General features: G+C 43.2%; 1 protein-coding gene across 1 annotated transcript in view; it reads right to left on the reverse strand.

Moving 5' to 3' along the window:
• The window catches only part of LOC309561354 (flavin-containing monooxygenase 5-like), a 64006-nt gene that overhangs the window by 16686 nt on the left and 28841 nt on the right, over positions 1-18479 (reverse strand). Inside the window, exons 4-5 of the mRNA XM_082265226.1 lie at positions 15516-15658; positions 12240-12436 (exon numbers count right to left, since the gene is read on the reverse strand). Coding sequence (XP_082121352.1) covers positions 12240-12436; positions 15516-15658 — 340 coding nt within the window. The remainder of the gene's footprint in view (positions 1-12239; positions 12437-15515; positions 15659-18479) is intronic.

The raw sequence follows: 18479 nt of genomic DNA on the forward strand, positions 1-18479 counted from the left end.
CCCGGCCAGGCAAACTGACGTAGGCCTACGTCAGCACAATTTGCCGGCCCTGTGCGCGCTCCCGCGCGTCCCCGCCGCCGATGATGACTCGATTGGGTTCAGAACCGATCAGTCATCAGGTCCAGGCCAATCATTTTTGGTCTGGACCTGTTGATCGGTCCTGCCCAATCAGATCATCCTCTAAGCCTGTGAAATGTAAACACAGGCTTAGAGGAGATGTGCCCTCCCCCCACAACGGTCTTTTTGGATCCAGCGTGAGAGGAGAGCACATCTTACTGTGAGTACTGCACCAAGCACACCCACACACAGTTAGATAGGCACATTTCACCCCCGATCGCCCCCCCAATTAACCCCTACAGCACCTGACACAACACACACTATATACAGCATATAGCATATACCTATATACCTGTATAAGTGTGATTTGTGAACAGGTGTAGCCCTTGCGACCCCCCCTTTTCCACTCAAATTACCCCCCACCCCCCCCTAATAAAGATTTAACCCACTGATCCCCCCTGATCACCGCCGTTAACCCCTACACCCTCTGTCACATCAGCACTAATACAAACGCAATATACGGTGTTATTGTATTTTTGTATTAGTGTCATTGTGATCAGAATTAGCGCAGGCGACTAAGTTTCTGTCCCAAGAAGGTTTAGGGTCCCCGCCACCCGCCCAATAAAGATTTAAGCCCCTGACCCCCCCCTGATCACCCCTACACCCCCTGCCATAACACACACCGTATACAGTATATAGCATTTTGCTATATACCCGTATAAGTGTGATTTGTGGTCAGGTCTAGCGCTTGCGACCCCCCTTTTTCCACTTGAATTACCCGCCACCCCCCCCTAATAAAGATTTAAGCCCCTGATCCCACCTGATCCCCCCCTGATCACCGCTAGTTAACCCCTACACCCTCTGTCACATCAGCACTAATACAAACGTAATATACTGTGTTTTTGTATTTTTGTATTAGTGTCATTGTGATCAGAATTAGCGCAGGCGACTAAGTTTGTGTCCCAAGCAGGTTTAGGGTCCCCCCCACCCGCCCAATAAAGATTTAATCCCCTGATCCCCTCCTGATCACCCCTACACCCCCTGCCACAACGCACACTGTATACAGTATATAGCATTTTCTATATACCCGTATAAGTGTGACTTGTGACCAGGTTTAGCGCTTGCCACCGTTCCTTTTATCCTTAGGATACCCGCCAGTCCCTTCCAATAAAGATTTAAACCCCTGATCCCCCCCTGATCACATCCCGTTAACCCCTACACCCTCTGTCACATTAGCACTAATACACACATAATATACTGTTTTTACTGTATTTTGTATTGGTGTCATTGTGACTTGAGGTTGCGCTAGCTAGCTAGTTTCTTTCCCAAAGGAGGTTTAGGGTCCCCGCCACCCCCCCCCAGATCCCCAGCGCATAGTTTAGAAGTAACCCCTTGATTGCCACACACGCACGCACGCACGCACGCACGCACCTACACTTCCATTTCTAGTATAGTGTTTGAACAGATCAATATCTGATCTGATCAGAACTATACTAGCGCCCCCATAGTTTAGGGTTCCCAAAACGCGGTGTTTGCACGATCAGTACTGATTCCGGCCAGCACCTGCGTTTAACCCTTTCACCCAGGCAAGTGTAGTAATCAATAGATTACTGTCACTTGCAAAAAAACACAAGACACAAAACCGCTGTGTTAGCAGAGTCAGGCCTGATCCCTGCTAGCATTAGCAGTTTTTTTTGTAGCGCTTGAAATAGTCTTCGACAACCAGGTGCTTTTATTACCTGTGAGTCGCATCACTGTACGAGTAAATTTAGTTGCCAAAATGACCAAACGTTCGTACAGGGATGAAGAGCTTCTCAGTTATATGCTGACCGAGTCATCTGATAGCGAAGGGGAAGCTACAATGACCGAATTAGTGTCAGTATATGAACCTGATGACGGCAGCGGCTCCCTGACAGATAGCTCCGACGACAGATGGGTCCCTGTTAGACCCAGGCGTACCCGACCCCATTCTGAAGTTGTTGTGATGCAGGAATCGCAGGGTGCTCGTATGGAGCAGAGTGTGGGTACTAGTGCCGCTCATCCTTCTGGCGACCTGGCAAGCGCCAGCGGCCTAGTACAACCTGGACCTAGTACAACCAGCACTGCAGTAAGACCTGGTGACGTGGCGAGTCCCCTAAGTGCAGTTGAAGCTGGTGCGGTGGCTAGCACAAGTAGTGGCCCGCAGCCACCGCGTATTCGAAGACAGGCCCGTAGAGCCCATAGTGCCCTCCCTGATGCGCTGGCATTTCCTAATTGGCAACCCACCGATACTACAGCGCCAGTACTTCCCCCATTCACCGCCCAACCTGGAATCCACGTGGAGACAGCTGGTTTTACGCCCCTGAACTTTTTTGAGCTGTTCTTCACGGAAGATCTTTACAGATCTATTGTGGATCAATCAAATTTGTATGCACAACAGTTCATCGCCGCCAACCCAAATTCACACCTTGCCAGACAATTCGGCTGGAAACCTATAACGGTTTCCGAATTTAAGATCTTTCTGGGCCTTTCCCTCCACATGGGCATAACTAAACAGAGTGAATTGCGGCTATATTGGTCCACTAGCCCAGTTCACCATATGCGCATGTACTCTGCCTCTATGTCCAGGACGAGATACGAGCAAATTCTGCGATTTATGCATTTCAGCGACAATGAACTCTGTCGTCCTCGGGGAGACCCTGCATACGATCGGCTCCACAAAATTCGGCCCCTCATAGACCACTTCAATCAGCGGTTTGCAGCCTTGTTTACCCCCGAACAAGTTGTCTGCGTTGACGAGTCCCTGATTAAATTTACTGGCCGCCTTGCTATGAAACAGTACCTCCCCAGCAAGCGTGCCAAGTACGGGGTCAAACTGTATAAATTGTGTGACAGGGCCACAGGCTATACAGTTAGTTTCCGGGTCTATGAGGGAAAAGATAGCTGTGTGGAGTCCCCCAACTGCCCAGACTACATAGGGAGCAGCGGTAAGATCGTTTGGGACTTGGTGTCACCCTTATCCGGAAAGGGGTACCATTTGTACGTGGACAACTTTTATACAAGCGTGCCACTATTTAGTCACCTTCTTGATTTACAAATTGGCGCATGTGGCACCGTGCGACCTAATCGCCGGGGCTTCCCCCAACGGCTTGTAGATTCCCGTCTTAGTCGGGGGGCGAGAGCCTGCTTGAAAACGGACAAATTACTTGCGGTGAAGTGGAAGGATACACGGGATGTTTATGTTCTGTCCTCCCTTCACCCAGACACGACGATCCAAATTCCTACGGCAACTGGCGTTGTGGAGAAACCCCTCTGTGTCCACGAATATAACCTTAACATGGGAGGGGTGGACCTTAACGACCAGCTTTTGGCGCCGTATTTAGTTGCCCGTAAAGCCAGACGCTGGTACAAAAAAGTGTCTGTTTACCTATACCAATTGGCTATGCTGAACGCCTTTGTCCTATACAGGGCGTCAGGACGAACTGGATCTTTCCGGGAATTCCAGGAAGAGATCATCCTTGCCTACCTGTACCCAGGAGGCATGCCTGCCCAACTTCCCCTTCCAGATGCAGTGAGCCGGCTGCATGAGAGGCATTTTTCACATGTCCTCCCGAGTACCCCTACCCAAAGATGGCCCCAAAGAAGATGTCGTGTCTGTAGCAAGCGCGGATTTAGGCGTGACACCCGTTATTATTGTCCCAAATGTCCTGACCAACCTGGTCTCTGCATCGGGGAATGTTTCGAGCGCTACCATACACTAGTGGATTATTAGCGTAGGGTACAGCACGACACAGTGTAGGGCACATAAACACAGGGTCTCGAAGGATGTTGGATGTCCATCGACATTTTGAGAGACCCAAGCTGGAAGAGAAGATCGCAGATGATCGCAGTCCCTCCCAAATCAAGAAGTAAAGGAACAGTTAGAAAGAAAAATAAAAGGATCCAAAAACTGTTGTGGTGTCAGTAATTTTATATGTCCTTCTACTCCTTCCTACTATACTTTTTTTCAATGTCCTTTGTTTGTTTTTTCATTCTTTTGTGACCTGTTTCTCTTGCAGGTCCCTCGTCGGCTACCACGCATTGATTTTATATATTCTGACACAAACAGCGTTTGCGCTCAGCATATATGGATACCTTTGCTGATAGCAGCTGTGGTGATTTTCTGATTTCAGCACTGCAGTTAAAATCCTATTTTGGTATACGTGGATAGCGCCGTGTATACCCATCATTAAATTCAGTGGGTGGTTGTTTGGGCGGTTAATGATGAAAATCCAAAAACTGTTGTTGTCAGTCATTTTATATGTCCTTCTACTCCTTCCTACTATACTTTTTTTCAATGTCCTTTGTTTGTTTTTTCATTCTTTTGTGACCTGTTTCTCTTGCAGGTCCCTCGTCGGCTACCACGCATTGATTTTATATATTCTGACACAAACAGCGTTTGCGCTCAGCATATATGGATACCTTTGCTGATAGCAGCTGTGGTGATTTTCTGATTTCAGCACTGCAGTTAAAATCCTATTTTGGTATACGTGGATAGCGCCGTGTATACCCATCATTAAATTCAGTGGGTGGTTGTTTGGGCGGTTAATGATGAAAATCCAAAAACTGTTGTTGTCAGTCATTTTATATGTCCTTCTACTCCTTCCTACTACACTTTTTTTCAATGTCCTTTGTTTGTTTTTTCATTCTTTTGTGACCTGTTTCTCTTGCAGGTCCCTCGTCGGCTACCACGCATTGATTTTATATATTCTGACACAAACAGCGTTTGCGCTCAGCATATATGGATACCTTTGCTGATAGCAGCTGTGGTGATTTTCTGATTTCAGCACTGCAGTTAAAATCCTATTTTGGTATACGTGGATAGTGTCGTGTATACCCATCATTAAATTCAGTGGGTGGTTGTTTGGGCGGTTAATGATGAGTAATACTACGCATTATTCCTGTGCTGATTTCTGATAGGTTCTCTTTTTTTCCGTTCAGCCCACAGGCTGCATGAAAAAAAAAAAAAACCTATATGCCAAACAAGGACCAGCAATGTACTGGTACGTTGCTGGACTTTGAGTGGTTATACCAGGATGATGCCTGCAGATTTAGGCATCATCTTGGTATCGTTTTTTACAGCCAGCGGTCGGCTTACATGTAAAAGCAATTCTAGCAGGTAATTGGCCGCTAGACTGCTTTTACATGCAGTGGGAGGGGCCTCCCCCCCCCCACCGCCGCCTTCCGCAGCCTTCCATGGTTTTTCTCTGGCTCTCCTGTCCCACCGGTTAACCCGAGAGTGCAGCCGGTGGTTCAATTATCTAACCATAGAGCTAATTGGAGATGAGAATGGCTCCAATCATCTCTATGGCCTAAGATGCCGGAGGCTACGAGCATTTTATGACTTCTGTTTCGCCAGAAATAAACAGGGCCATTGGGAAATTGGGAAAGTATTTTATCACACCAATTTTGGTGTGGTCAGATGCGTTAAGGTCAGAGGAGAGATCTAGAGTCTAAAAGACCCCAATTTTTTTTAAAAAGAGTACCTGTCACTACAGATTGCTATCATAGGGGATATTTAAATTCACTATGATAACAATAAAAATGATTTAAAAAAAAAAAAAAAATTAAAGGAAAGGTGTCAAAATAACATAAAAAAGCAAAAGAAAAAAAAAAAAAAAAAAAAAAAATTGAGCCCCCCCCCTTACCCCCGGTGCTTGCGCGCAATGGCGCACGCAAGCGGTGGTCTAGTGTCATATGTAAACCACAATTGCAGCATGCATGTGAGGTATCGCCGCGATCGCCAGATCGAGTGCAGTAATTCTTGCAGTAGACCTCCTCTGTAAGTCTAAAGTGGTAACCTGTAGAGACTTTTAAAGGTTTTCAAAAATGTACATACGTTTTTGTCGCTGCGCAGGCATGCGCAATTTTTAAAGCATGTCATGTTAGGTGTCTATGAACTCGGCATAAGATCATCTTTTAAATTTTACCAAAAAAATTGGAATTATATAGTGTATTTGTGCAATAAATTAAAAAAGAATATGTATTTTTTTCGCAAAAATTGCGTTTGGAAAATCTGTGCGCAAATACCGTGTGACAAAAAAATTTGCAACATCCACCATTTTATTCTATAGGGCCTCTGCTTTAAAAAAATATATAATGTTTGGGGGTTCAAAGTAATTTTCTAGTAAAAAAAAAATATTTTTTCATGTAAACAAAAAGGCACAGAAAAGGCTTGGTTTTCAAGTGGTTAGAAGAGTGGGTGATGTGTGGATAAGATTGAGTATAAAATGCCGGAACTGTTCAAACACCCCCCTAATGACCCCTTTTTGAAAAGTAGACACCCAAAGCTTTTTTCTGAGAGGCATGGTGAGTCCATGGAGTATTTTATATTTTGCCACAAGTTTCGGGAAAATTATTATTTTTTTTTTTTTGTTGTTTTTTTACAGAAAGTTGTCACTAAATGATATATTGCTCATGCATGCCATGGGAATATGTGAAATGACACCCCAAAATACATTCTTTTGCTTCTCCTGAGTACAGGGATACCACATGTGTGAGACTTTTTGGGAGCCTAGCTGTGTACGCGCCCCCGAAAACCAATCCACATCTTCAGGTTTTCTAATGGCGTAAATTGCTGATTTTACCCCTGACTACCTGTCACAGTTTCAGAGGCCCTGAAATTTCAAGATGGCACAAAACCCCCCCAAATGACCCCATTTTGCAAAGTAGACACTCCAAGCTACTGGCTGAGAAGTATGGTGAGTCCATGGAATAGTTTATATTTTGCCACAAGTTTCGAGGAAAAAAATTTTTTTTATTTTTTTTTATTTTTTTACACAAAGTTGTCAGTAAATGATATATTGCTCACACAGGCCATGGGTATATGTGAAATGACACCCCAAAATACATTCTGCTGCTTCTCCTGAGTACAATGATACCCCATGTGTGAGACTTTTTGCCAGTCTAGCCGCGTACAGGACCCGGAAAACCAATGCGCACCTTTAGGCTTTCTAATGCCCCATACACACGTGCAGATTATCTGCAGACTTTTGTCTGCAGACTTACCAAAACCATATAATATGAGGTCAAACCTAAACACTTTCAATTTGTATGCAATCCGGCAGGCCCTTGCACTACATAGAAAAGGTAAGTCTGCAGACAAAAGTCTGCAGATAATCTGCACGTGTGTATGGGGCATTAGGGCGTAAATTGTTGATCTCACTCCTTACTACCTATCACAGTTTTGAAGTCCATAAAAAGCCAAGATTGCACAAACCCCCCCCCCAAATGACCCCATTTTGCAAAGTAGACACTCCAATCTATTTGCTGAGAGGCATGGTGAGTATTTTGCAGCTCTAATTTTTTTTGGAAAATGAAGAAAAAACAGGAAAATGCATTTTTTTTCCTCTTTTTTCAATTTCCAAAACTTTGTGACAAAAAGTGAGATCTGCAAAACACTCAACATGCCTCTCTGCAAATAGCTCAGGGTGTCTACTTTCCGAAAAGGGGTCATTTGGGGGGGGGTTGTGCTGTCTTGGCATTTCATGGCCTCCAAAACTGTGATAGGTAGTCAGGAGTGAAATCAACAATTTACGCCCTTGGAAAGCCTGAAGGCGATGATTGGTTTTCGGGGTCCTGTACTCGGCTAGACTGCAAAAAAGTCTCACACATGGGGTATCCCTATACTCAGGAGAAGCAGCAGAATGTATTTTGGGGTGTCAGTTCACATATACCCATGGCATGTGTGAGCAATATATCATTTACTGACAACTTTGTGTAAAAAAAAAAAAAATATATATATATATATATATTTCCCGGAACTTGTGGCAAAATATAAAATATTCCATGGACTCACCATGCCTCTCAGCAAATAGCTTGGGGTGTCTACTTTCCAAAATGGGGTCATTTGGGGGGGTTTTGTGCTATCTTGGAATTTTAGGGCCTCCGAAACTGTGATAGGTAGTCAGGAGTGAAATCAACAATTTACGCCCTTGGAAAGCCTGAAAGTGGGGACTGGTTTTCGGGGACCTGTACTCGGCTAGACTGCAAAAAAGTCTCACACATGGGGTATCCCTGTACTCAGGAGAAGCAGCAGAATGTATTTTGGGGTGTCATTTCACATATACCCATGGCATGTGTGAGCAATATTTCATTTACTGACAACTTTGTGAAAAAAAAAAAAAATATATATATATATATATTTCCCGGAACTTGTGGCAAAATATAAAATATTCCATGGACTCACCATGCCTCTCAGCAAATAGCTTGGGGTGTCTACTTTCCAAAATGGGGTCATTTGGGGGGGTTTTGTGCTATCTTGGAATTTTAGGGCCTCCGAAACTGTGATAGGTAGTCAGGAGTGAAATCAACAATTTACGCCCTTGGAAAGCCTGAAAGTGGGGACTGGTTTTCGGGGACCTGTACTCGGCTAGACTGCAAAAAAGTCTCACACATGGGGTATCCCTGTACTCAGGAGAAGCAGCAGAATGTATTTTGGGGTGTCATTTCACATATACCCATGGCATGTGTGAGCAATATTTCATTTACTGACAACTTTGTGAAAAAAAAAAAAAAAAATATATATATATATATTTCCCGGAACTTGTGGCAAAATATAAAATATTCCATGGACTCACCATGCCTCTCAGCAAATAGCTTGGGGTGTCTACTTTCCAAAATGGGGTCATTTGGGGGGGTTTTGTGCTATCTTGGAATTTTAGGGCCTCCGAAACTGTGATAGGTAGTCAGGAGTGAAATCAACAATTTACGCCCTTGGAAAGCCTGAAAGCGGGGACTGGTTTTCGGGGACCTGTACTCGGCTAGACTGCAAAAAAGTCTCACACATGGGGTATCCCTGTACTCAGGAGAAGCAGCAGAATGTATTTTGGGGTGTCATTTCACATATACCCATGGCATGTGTGAGCAATATTTCATTTACTGACAACTTTGTGAAAAAAAAAAAAAAAAATATATATATATATGTATTTCCCGGAACTTGTGGCAGAATATAAAATATTCCATGGACTCACCATGCCTCTCAGCAAATAGCTTGGGGTGTCTACTTTCCAAAATGGGGTCATTTGGGGGGGGTTTGTGCTATCTTGGAATTTTAGGGCCTCCGAAACTGTGACAGGTAGTGCAGAGGTGACATGCACAATTTACGCCATTAGAAAACCTGGGAGTGTTGATTGGTTTTCGCGGTCCTGTACACAGCTAGGCTCCCAAAAAGTCTCACACATGGGGCATCCCCATACTCAGGAGAAGTGGCATAATGTATTTTGGGGTGTAATTCCACATATACCCATGTCATGTGTGAGAATTTTATCTTTTAGTGACAACGTTGTGTAAAAAAAAAAAATAAAAAAAAAAAATAGTAATATTCCCAAAACTTGTGGTAAAATATAAAATATTCCATGGACTCACCATGCCTCTTAGCAAACAGCTTGGGGTGTCTACTTTCCAAAATGGGGTCATTTGGGGGGGTTTTGTGGTATCTTGACATTTCAGGGCCTCCTAAACCGTTAGAGGTAGTGAGAAAATGCAATGAAAAATGTACGCCCTTTGAAATTCTGATGGTGGGGATTTGTTTTTGTGGTCCCGTACACAGCTAGGCTCCCAAAAAGTCCCACATATGTGGTATCCCTGTACTCAGGAGAAGCAGCAGAATATATTTTGGGGTGTAATTACACATATACCCATGGCATGTGTGAGCAATATATCATTTCAATGACAACTTTGTGTAAAAAAAAAAAAAAAAAAATTTTTAGTCATTTTTCAAACACCTGTGACAAAAAAATGAAATATTCAATGAGCTCAACATGCCTCTCAGAACATTCCTTAGGATGTCTACTTTCCAAAAAGTGGTAGTTTGGGGGGGTTTTGTACTGCCCTGCCATTTTAGCACTTCATGAAATGAGATAGGCAGTCAAAAATTAAAGCTGCGTAAATTTCTGTATTTACACCATAGTTTGTAGACGCTATAACTTTTGCGCAAACCAATAAAAATACGCTCATTGAATTTTTTTTTGTCAAAGACATGTAGCTAAATATATTTTGGCCAAAAAAAAATACATAAATTGAGTATATTGGATATTTTTTAAAAGACAAAGTTGAAAATGTCATTTTTTTGCAAAATTTTCGCTCTTTTTTTATTAATATCGCAAAAAATAAAAAGCGCAGAGGTGATCAAATACCACCAAAAGAAAGCTCTGTTTGTGGGAAAAAAAGGACGTAAATTTCGTTTGGGTACCACATTGCATGACCGCACAATTGTCAGTTAAAGTCACGCAGTGCCGAGTCGTAAAATACCCCCTGGTCGGAATGGGGGTAAAATCTTCCGGGGCTTAAGTGGTTAAAAAAAAAAAAATCCCAATAAGCGTATATTGATTGTTTTGCACAAAAGTTATAGCATCTACAAACTATGGGATATTTATTTATTTTTTACTAGTAATGGCAGCAATCAGCAACTTTTAGCGGGACTGCGATATTGCAGCAGACAATTGGACACTAAGTGATATTTTCTTTTTTTGTTTACAAACTATTTATTAAGGCATGTATAGTACATAGTATCATGACAATATGCAAAAGATTAACATATTTCACACATTTTTACCATAAAGAAAACAACATTTTAGAAGCATATAGAGAATCTTCAGAGCATCCAAATCAGTAAATTAACACATATAGGCAAATAGAAAATCAAAAGAGCACCCAATGGCACTAAGCATTTAACCTATGTTAAAGTAAACATGTTTGTTCAATGTACAAGTATATGACAGTGGGTCTTCCATGCATCCCATTTACAAGAAAACAGGTGCATCTTATCCTGAAAAGCAGGGGCCCTGAATAAAATTCACGGGGGTCCGGTCAGTAAAATTTTCTTGCAGCTGAGGTCCAAATGTCATATTGGTGCTATGACTCAGATTCTTCACATCACAGCCTCCAGTGCACATCACAGTCCCTCAGTGCAGAAAATCATAGATCTCTGCACAAGCGTGTACATGCCCTTACATTAGTGTCCTCAGTCCTCCCTTCACATCACAGACCACTCATCACAGACCCCCCCCCAAACACAGACCCCCTCAATCACGGACCCCTCATCACAGAGTCCTGCCCTTAGTCCAGACCTGTCATTCTTCCTGTCTTGTATGAATAAGGTAGAGGTAAGGAGGGGGGAGTGCTGCAATGTTGTGAAAGGAACAGACCTGCCGCGTCTCCCATGTTGGGCTCCTAACTGGGGATGATAGGGGCAGTGGCAGGCAGGCGAGCCATCGGTGGGAGAGGACAAATAGTTAATTACTCAGCGAGGCTGCGGTCCAGATAGGACTGTTACTGGGTCCGGACCTGGACCGCAGTCCGCCATTTAGTGATGCCTGCTGTAAAGTATATAGGATCCTTTCCATTACCATGATCCCATCAACTCTATCCAAAATTGTAGATAAGGGAACAATTAGGGATTTCCAGTGTAGAGCAATATCCCATACGGTCAGCACACAAATAGTGTGAATTAACCTTTCCTCTTAGTGTAAATCGCCTGGTATTGGAGGGCCAATAAGGCACATCTGCATTGTTAGGTTTAAGGGAGTGCCTGATATTGCTGAGGCTATAGAGAATATCTTGCTCAATACCAAAGAAAGTTGCTTAAATTCCCAAAAGGTATGTTTGAAGGAGCCTAAGAGTGTATGCTAGCTGACATTTTTGACACTTTTTGGGGACCAGTGACACTAATACAGTGATCAGTGCTAAAAAATATGTCACTGTACTAATGACATTGGCTGGGAGGGAGGTAAACCTAAGGGGCCATCAAAGGGTTAAATGTGTGCCTAGCCTGTGTTTTTTTTCTAAACTGGGGGAGGTGCTTTTACTAGGGTAAGGCACAGATCCATGTCCCTGCATATCAGGAACACAGGATCCATGCCTTCCCTGTGTACCATCGGGAGGCCAGCAGTGGGTACCGTAGACTCAATGTCCGCCTTGTTTACATAGGCAGAGCATTGTTCTGCCTCTCTCCTCGATCATCGGCGGGTGCCGGCGAACATTCAGTCTACGGTACCCACTGCTGGCCTCCCAATGGTACCCATGTGCGCAACCTGCCTAGAAGAGCGGCAAAACGTTTATGTAGGTGATCTGGCGCACAGCTCCCGCCCTGTAGTAAAATTGCTTTGGGGGGGGGGGGGGACCTGAACTAGGTAATATGAATAAATAAAAGAAGACCTCATTACCTGTGCTTAGGTTTTAGACCAAAGTTGTCATGGTCAACTCTGTTGTTGACTTTTTTCTCCATGAAGTTGTTACTAAACTTTGGAAAAGCATTTAGCATATAGGCATTGAAGCGAGTGGTCATAACTATGTCGAATGGTAAGCCGCTATCACAAACACGATTTATCAACCAGGCCCCTCTTCTAGTGCTGAGGAATACCTAAGAAACAGTGGAGAAAAATTGTTGTAATATATCTTTAGAATGCTTAGATATAAGCAACAAGGTGGCGTATGGAAAGCTAGAGACACACTTGATTACCCTAACACTATTTCTTACAAATGGACTGTCAAACATCCACCTTAAAGTAAACCTGAACTCAAAATCGAAGATTCAAGATTTGCTACATTTTAAACTCAGAGAATGCCTAGAAATGTTAATTGCACTTAAGCAGTAGACTGAAAGATTGACTAATTTTCTGGAATTCTTCCTGAAAAAATAGCGCACTTCCAACGAATGTGCCTAGGTGCTTTTGTATCTACAGCCTTATAACTAGTCGGTACTGCATGTGCACAAATGGCTGGTGTTGCTGTTATTGGCCAGATGTACAGTTCTTATATATCCCACCCACACATTCTTGATTTTGCATGTGGCAGTTAGGGCAAGCCACACGTGGTACAATTTGATGATACAATCTAAACCACTTTTATAGTATGAGAAACTACAGTTGCATTTTTAAAGAATTTAGTAAATCTGTTAAAAATTATCTTTCTTTCTAGATGTCTGTTTATCCCAAATCACTCTCTTGTTTATATTCCTAAACCATGAAGTATGAAGACCTGATTAAATATAAATTTAAAAGATCTTTTAGGTTGCCCTTCACACTATGGTTTTGTTTTTTGTTTTTTTCCAACATCACACTATGTTTTTAATGGTAAATTTTAAGGAGAATTTTTAATGTGCAGTATATGGCCAATTTTAAATCTGTTGGTCAGAAAGACAGATGGGTGTTTTTATAAGCACTAACTTTTTACATTTTTTACAGTATAGTGTACAGAAGACTGTTAACTTCAAAGCAATAAGATAAATACGTTTTAGCCATCTATATATGCAATGAATCCAAAAGATCACTGTGCTAAAATCATGTGTGCCCTCCAATAGCATTCAGAAAGTAGGCTATAATACTCTGACCAGGAACCAAATTAGGAAATGATACTCCAGTCTAACAAAACCACAATACAGATTGAATATGTAAGCTATGAACACCCAGAATCAAAGGTCCATTGTTCAAACACTAAACAAAAAAATATATGAAGGTAACAGCAGCACTCATCTGAATACCCAAATTCCACACTAAACATAAATAAGCGATGTGTTGCGCTGTTGTAAATATTTAAGTGCATAAATGCAACAAATTCTGATGTAAAATAAAAAAAAACTATTAAGTAAAAAGTCCACTGTGAAGAGTATCCTTTGCCCTACCTCCACCAATCCAGTGCTCCCAGCCAACACCACACTAATCGACCCCAAATCACAAGAGGTCTAATAAAGTTTTATGCTGCCCATGGATGGGCAGGTGCCTCTATGCTTGTGTCACTCATGATCAACCTCACACACTAGGAACAACCCTCCTAAACATTAGAAGTGATTAGTATAGGGCAGTGATGGCAAACCTTGGCATCCCAGATGTTTTGGAACTATATTTCCCATGATGCTTAGGTACTCTATAGTGTAGTTGAGCATCATGGGAAATGTTGTTCCATAACATCTAGGGTGCCATGGTTCACCATCACTGATATAGGGCATACTATAGACTGCTCATGGATGAATGGCCCTCTCCACGGTCACAGGTGAGTATTAGAGATGGGCTTGGGGTTGTTGGAGTTCCCACGTGCCCGATCCAGCCAGGAAGCTGACACTGCACTCCGATAATCACATAATAGTTTAACTATTATGTATGTTTAAAGGGGAGTTTTGTAAGGGCAATAAGCCAATATATATCTTATTTGTCTTAAAGTCTGCACTATATTTGTCTTCCTACACTGCAGTTTCCCAAAATTGTTAGAGAGGTAGAAAGAACAGGAGGAGCCAGAAGCTACATCATGGATCGGGTATAGAGAGTACACAGACAAAGGAGGCCTTAAAAGAAGAGTTGGGCTTTTTTTTTTTTTTTCTTTAAAAATCATACTTACCTAAGTGGATGATCTGTCCCCGCCAGCTCTAACACTGAGAACTGAGCGATCAAACTCCACTGATCGCTCGGTTCTCAGAGCTACCTGAGCAGAGAGCTGTTGACTGTCAGTCACCAATCTCTGCTCTGGTCCCCTGACCCCACGCTCACTGGAGTGCTGGGCTGTGGAGGGGGAAGGAGTGGTGAGATCAGGCTCTCAGCGACTCACTGAGCCGGGTGCTGGTCCAGGCATGTGGGGAGATCCCAACTTTATTGTCCGAATTTTGCCTGAGCCTGGAGTGGCTCAGTGATGTAAGCCGACAGCGGGTCTGCAGAAAATGGGTCGCAGGAGTACAGAATGAACTACACTCCTGTGATCCACAGGAGAAGTACAGCCAAACGAGCTTTGGCTGTACTTCTCCTTTAAGATGCTCAATGTATCGCTGTCAATCATGCATCCTCACGCCATCCTTGCTGGCCAATTATAATGAGATCCCAGAGTTCCCCAATCTGAACACAGGAAACAACCATACGATACGCACATGCTACCATGATATCAGGGCAAATGCCACCACCTGTAGTTTGCCAGCTGACTGGTGTGCTAGGAAGTCATGCGCACACACACATTCATACAGATCCCTGCTGCTGGAAATGGCAGATCAACACTAATCTGCAAGCAATCCGATTGGCCATCTCCTTCTCTGTGACCCATGCAATTGCAGACAACATGAGGGCAAAGCCACAAGATGCAGTCTCACACAGATTAGCAGTGAACAGGCCCTAGTGTAAAATACAACCACGACAGTCACTCTAGGGGTTGTCACAGAAGGAAGTGATGTTTTTTTCCTGTTAGTGGGAGCACACGGGGAAGTATCCACCTTGTAGAGAATAATAAGCTCAAAAAAAAAAAATCACACCATTTTCATGCAATTTAATTTATAGGGGTAATAAAGCCTTTCAGCACTCTCCTGAATGCTATAGATGGATGCATTTTGCAGCAAGTTGTTTTTAGGACAGTGACATTATTGACTTGTAGTTTGTACATTTTGACTATGAAGTATATATTTAGTTTCTAGAAAAATACAGACTTAAAATGATTCACCCCATCCTAAGAAGAATCAAAATACATACCTGCTTAGCTACAGCGCTGAGTTCCACCACCAGGTCAACTGCAGTGTTTCCAATACCAATCACTATTACCCTTTTGTTTTTGAAAGGTTCAGGAGTTTTGTAATCCCGGCTATGAAAGTACTGACCTTTGAACTTTTCAATGCCTATAAACAACAGCATAGAAATATTGTCTTTTTGATTCACCAAAACTCATTCCTGTTTAAATAAATATACACCCTTGTCTTATCAGGGTCATTTTTTTTTTTTTTTTTAATTAGGTGCTTTAGAAGCGAATTACATTCTAGACAGGGTTTTTCGATCTACCAATACAGGCAATATCTCCGACTTACATACAACTCATACTTACAAATGGAGGGAGACAACAGGAAGTGAGAGGAAATGGACTCCTAGGAAGGGAAATTCACTCCTGTAAGGCCCCGTTCACACTGGGGTGATCCGACTTCCCGGGGCGACCTCGGAGCGGCCGGCACGAACTTCATAACATTGAAGTCTATGCAGGTCGCTCCGGGTCGCCCCCAAAGAAGCTCCGGACCCTTTTTCTAAGTCGGAGGGACTTGTGTCGCTCCTATTAGAACGGGTCCACAGCTTCTCTATGCCAGGCGACCTACGGCGACCTGTCAGGCGACCAGGTCACCTGACAGGTCGCCCCAGTGTGAACGGGGGCTAAGCGTTATCATGGGAATAGGTGTCCCCACTGAAGCTTTATTACCAATTCTTGTTTGCACAACAACCCAAAATGTTCAAAATACAATTGTCACAGGCAAAGAAAGTGAGGTGAAATCTTCTGAACAGGGGCACAGACAGCAAAACAAACCTTACAGGGGTGTTAACCATTCCCTATGCTTTAAAACCTGTGGCTGGAGTTATATTCAAAAAATGTACCTGTTCTGATTTACATACAAATTCAACTTAAAGTGATTGTAAAGTCTTGTTTTTTTTTTTTTTTTGGGTAAAAATAACAAACATGTCCTCCTCTTCTCAGATCCCTCCTCAGTGCTTCTGGCCCCTCCCTCCTGGTGAGTGCCCCCCCCCCCCCAGCAAGCAACTTGCTATGGGGGCACCTGAGCCACTGCTCCCTGTGTCCATTCAAACCTTCCCCTTTTCTCTCCTGTGTCCATTCAAGTCCGCCCCCCTTTCTCTCCTCATTGGTTCACTGAATTTGATTGACAGCAGCGGCTGGATAGAGATGGGCTCAGGTAAGTATTAGAGGGGCGGAGGGGGGCTGCTGCACACAGAAGGCTTTTTATCCTAATGCACAGAATGCAATAAGATAAAAAACCTTCTGACTTTACAACCACTTTAAGAACAAAGCTTACTGAACCTATCTTGCTTGTAACCCAGGTAATGTCTGTATAGCAAATGTAAAATACAAAGTTAAACATTTCAAGTTCAGATTTGTAAAAGTAAAATTTAATTGTAAATATTTGTATCACAATATTGAAATTTTGAGCTAAATATAGAGATATGCAAAACAAAAGTCATGCTACATGCTGATGATACAAAGCTAAGAAAGGCAATTATTTCACAACAGGATAAAACAACTCTATAAGAAGACCTAGATATAGAAGGATGAGCGGATAAGGTGTAGAGTGGTATTAAAGGTTTGGCTTTTTTTTTTTTTTTAGTTTTGCACAGAGCAGCCCTGATCTTTTTTTCTCGGGTCCCCCGTCGGCGCTTCTGGCTCTTCCCCCTTGACCAGTCACCCCAATGGCAAGCTGCTTGCTATGGGGGCACTGGTGTATCCATAAGACAGGGCCCCCCGCTCTCTCCTCATTGGTTCATTGCCTGTGATTGACAGTGGGAGTCTCGGAACAGCTAGGGGGAGAACCTCTGGGGGAATCAAGGAGGAAAAGGATCTGGGGGTCATAATAGATCACAAACTCCGCAATAGCATGCAATGCCAGGTTTCAGCAAGCAGGGCCATGAGAGGATTAGCATGCATCCTAGATTGTAAGCTCCTTGAGGGTAGAGACTGGTGTGAATGTACAATATACTGTACTAGACAGCACTATATAAGTCCCTTTAATAAATAAGTGAAAATAAAATTAAAGAAGGTATTTACTCAAGAGATAAACGCTATAATTGTACAACTTTACAAAAGTCTAGTTAGGCCACATCTTCACTATGTTGTCCAATTCTGTGCACCTGAGGAGGGCAATAAAGCTAATAAGGGGACTAGAGTTTTGAGGAAAAATAGTGTAAGTTGTAGCTGATTGATTGCTAGAATCCCTTAATTGTATACTGAATAGAAAGAGAACCCTTGTATATGGGACTTTAACCACTTGCTGACCGCCGCAAGTACATATACTGCAGCGGTCAGCCCCTCCTGGGCAAAGCGACGTACCGGTACGTTGCTCGCCCACGAGCCTCTAGGGGCGAGCGCGCGCTGCCGGAGGCACGCTCCCGCCCCCACTCATTCCCTGACTTCCCCGCATGAGTGACCGGCGGCTCCGATGTCCGCCGGCCACTAGCGATCTCCCGCTGGAGAGGGAGAAAGGCAGGCGGCTAATGTAAACAAAGCTGCCTGTCATTCTCCCTGGTGTAACTGCAGAGACTACACAATCCTGCTATGTAGGATCGTATGTCTCTGTGGTTACATCACAAGCCACACCCCTTGACAGTTAGAATCACGCCCCTAGGGACACACTTAACCCCTTGATCACTAATAAAGTTAACCCCTTTCCTGCCAGTGTAATTTTTACAGTAACACTGCATATCTATAGCACTGATTACTGTAGTAATGTCACTGGTACCCCCAAAAGTGTCAAAAATGTCAGTCAGGGGTCTGATCTGTCAGCCGCAATGTCACAGTCCCGCAAAAAAAATTGCAGATCGCCGCCATTACTAGTTAAAAAAAAACAATAAAAATGACATAAATCTTTCCCGTAGTTAGTAAACGCAATAACTTTTGCTCAAACCATTTAAAATCCGCTTATTGCGATTTTTTTTACCAAAAATATGTAG

Source organism: Pelophylax lessonae (genome assembly GCF_965119305.1).
Source record: "Pelophylax lessonae genome assembly, chromosome: 8".
NCBI classification, from domain to species: domain Eukaryota; kingdom Metazoa; phylum Chordata; class Amphibia; order Anura; family Ranidae; genus Pelophylax; species Pelophylax lessonae.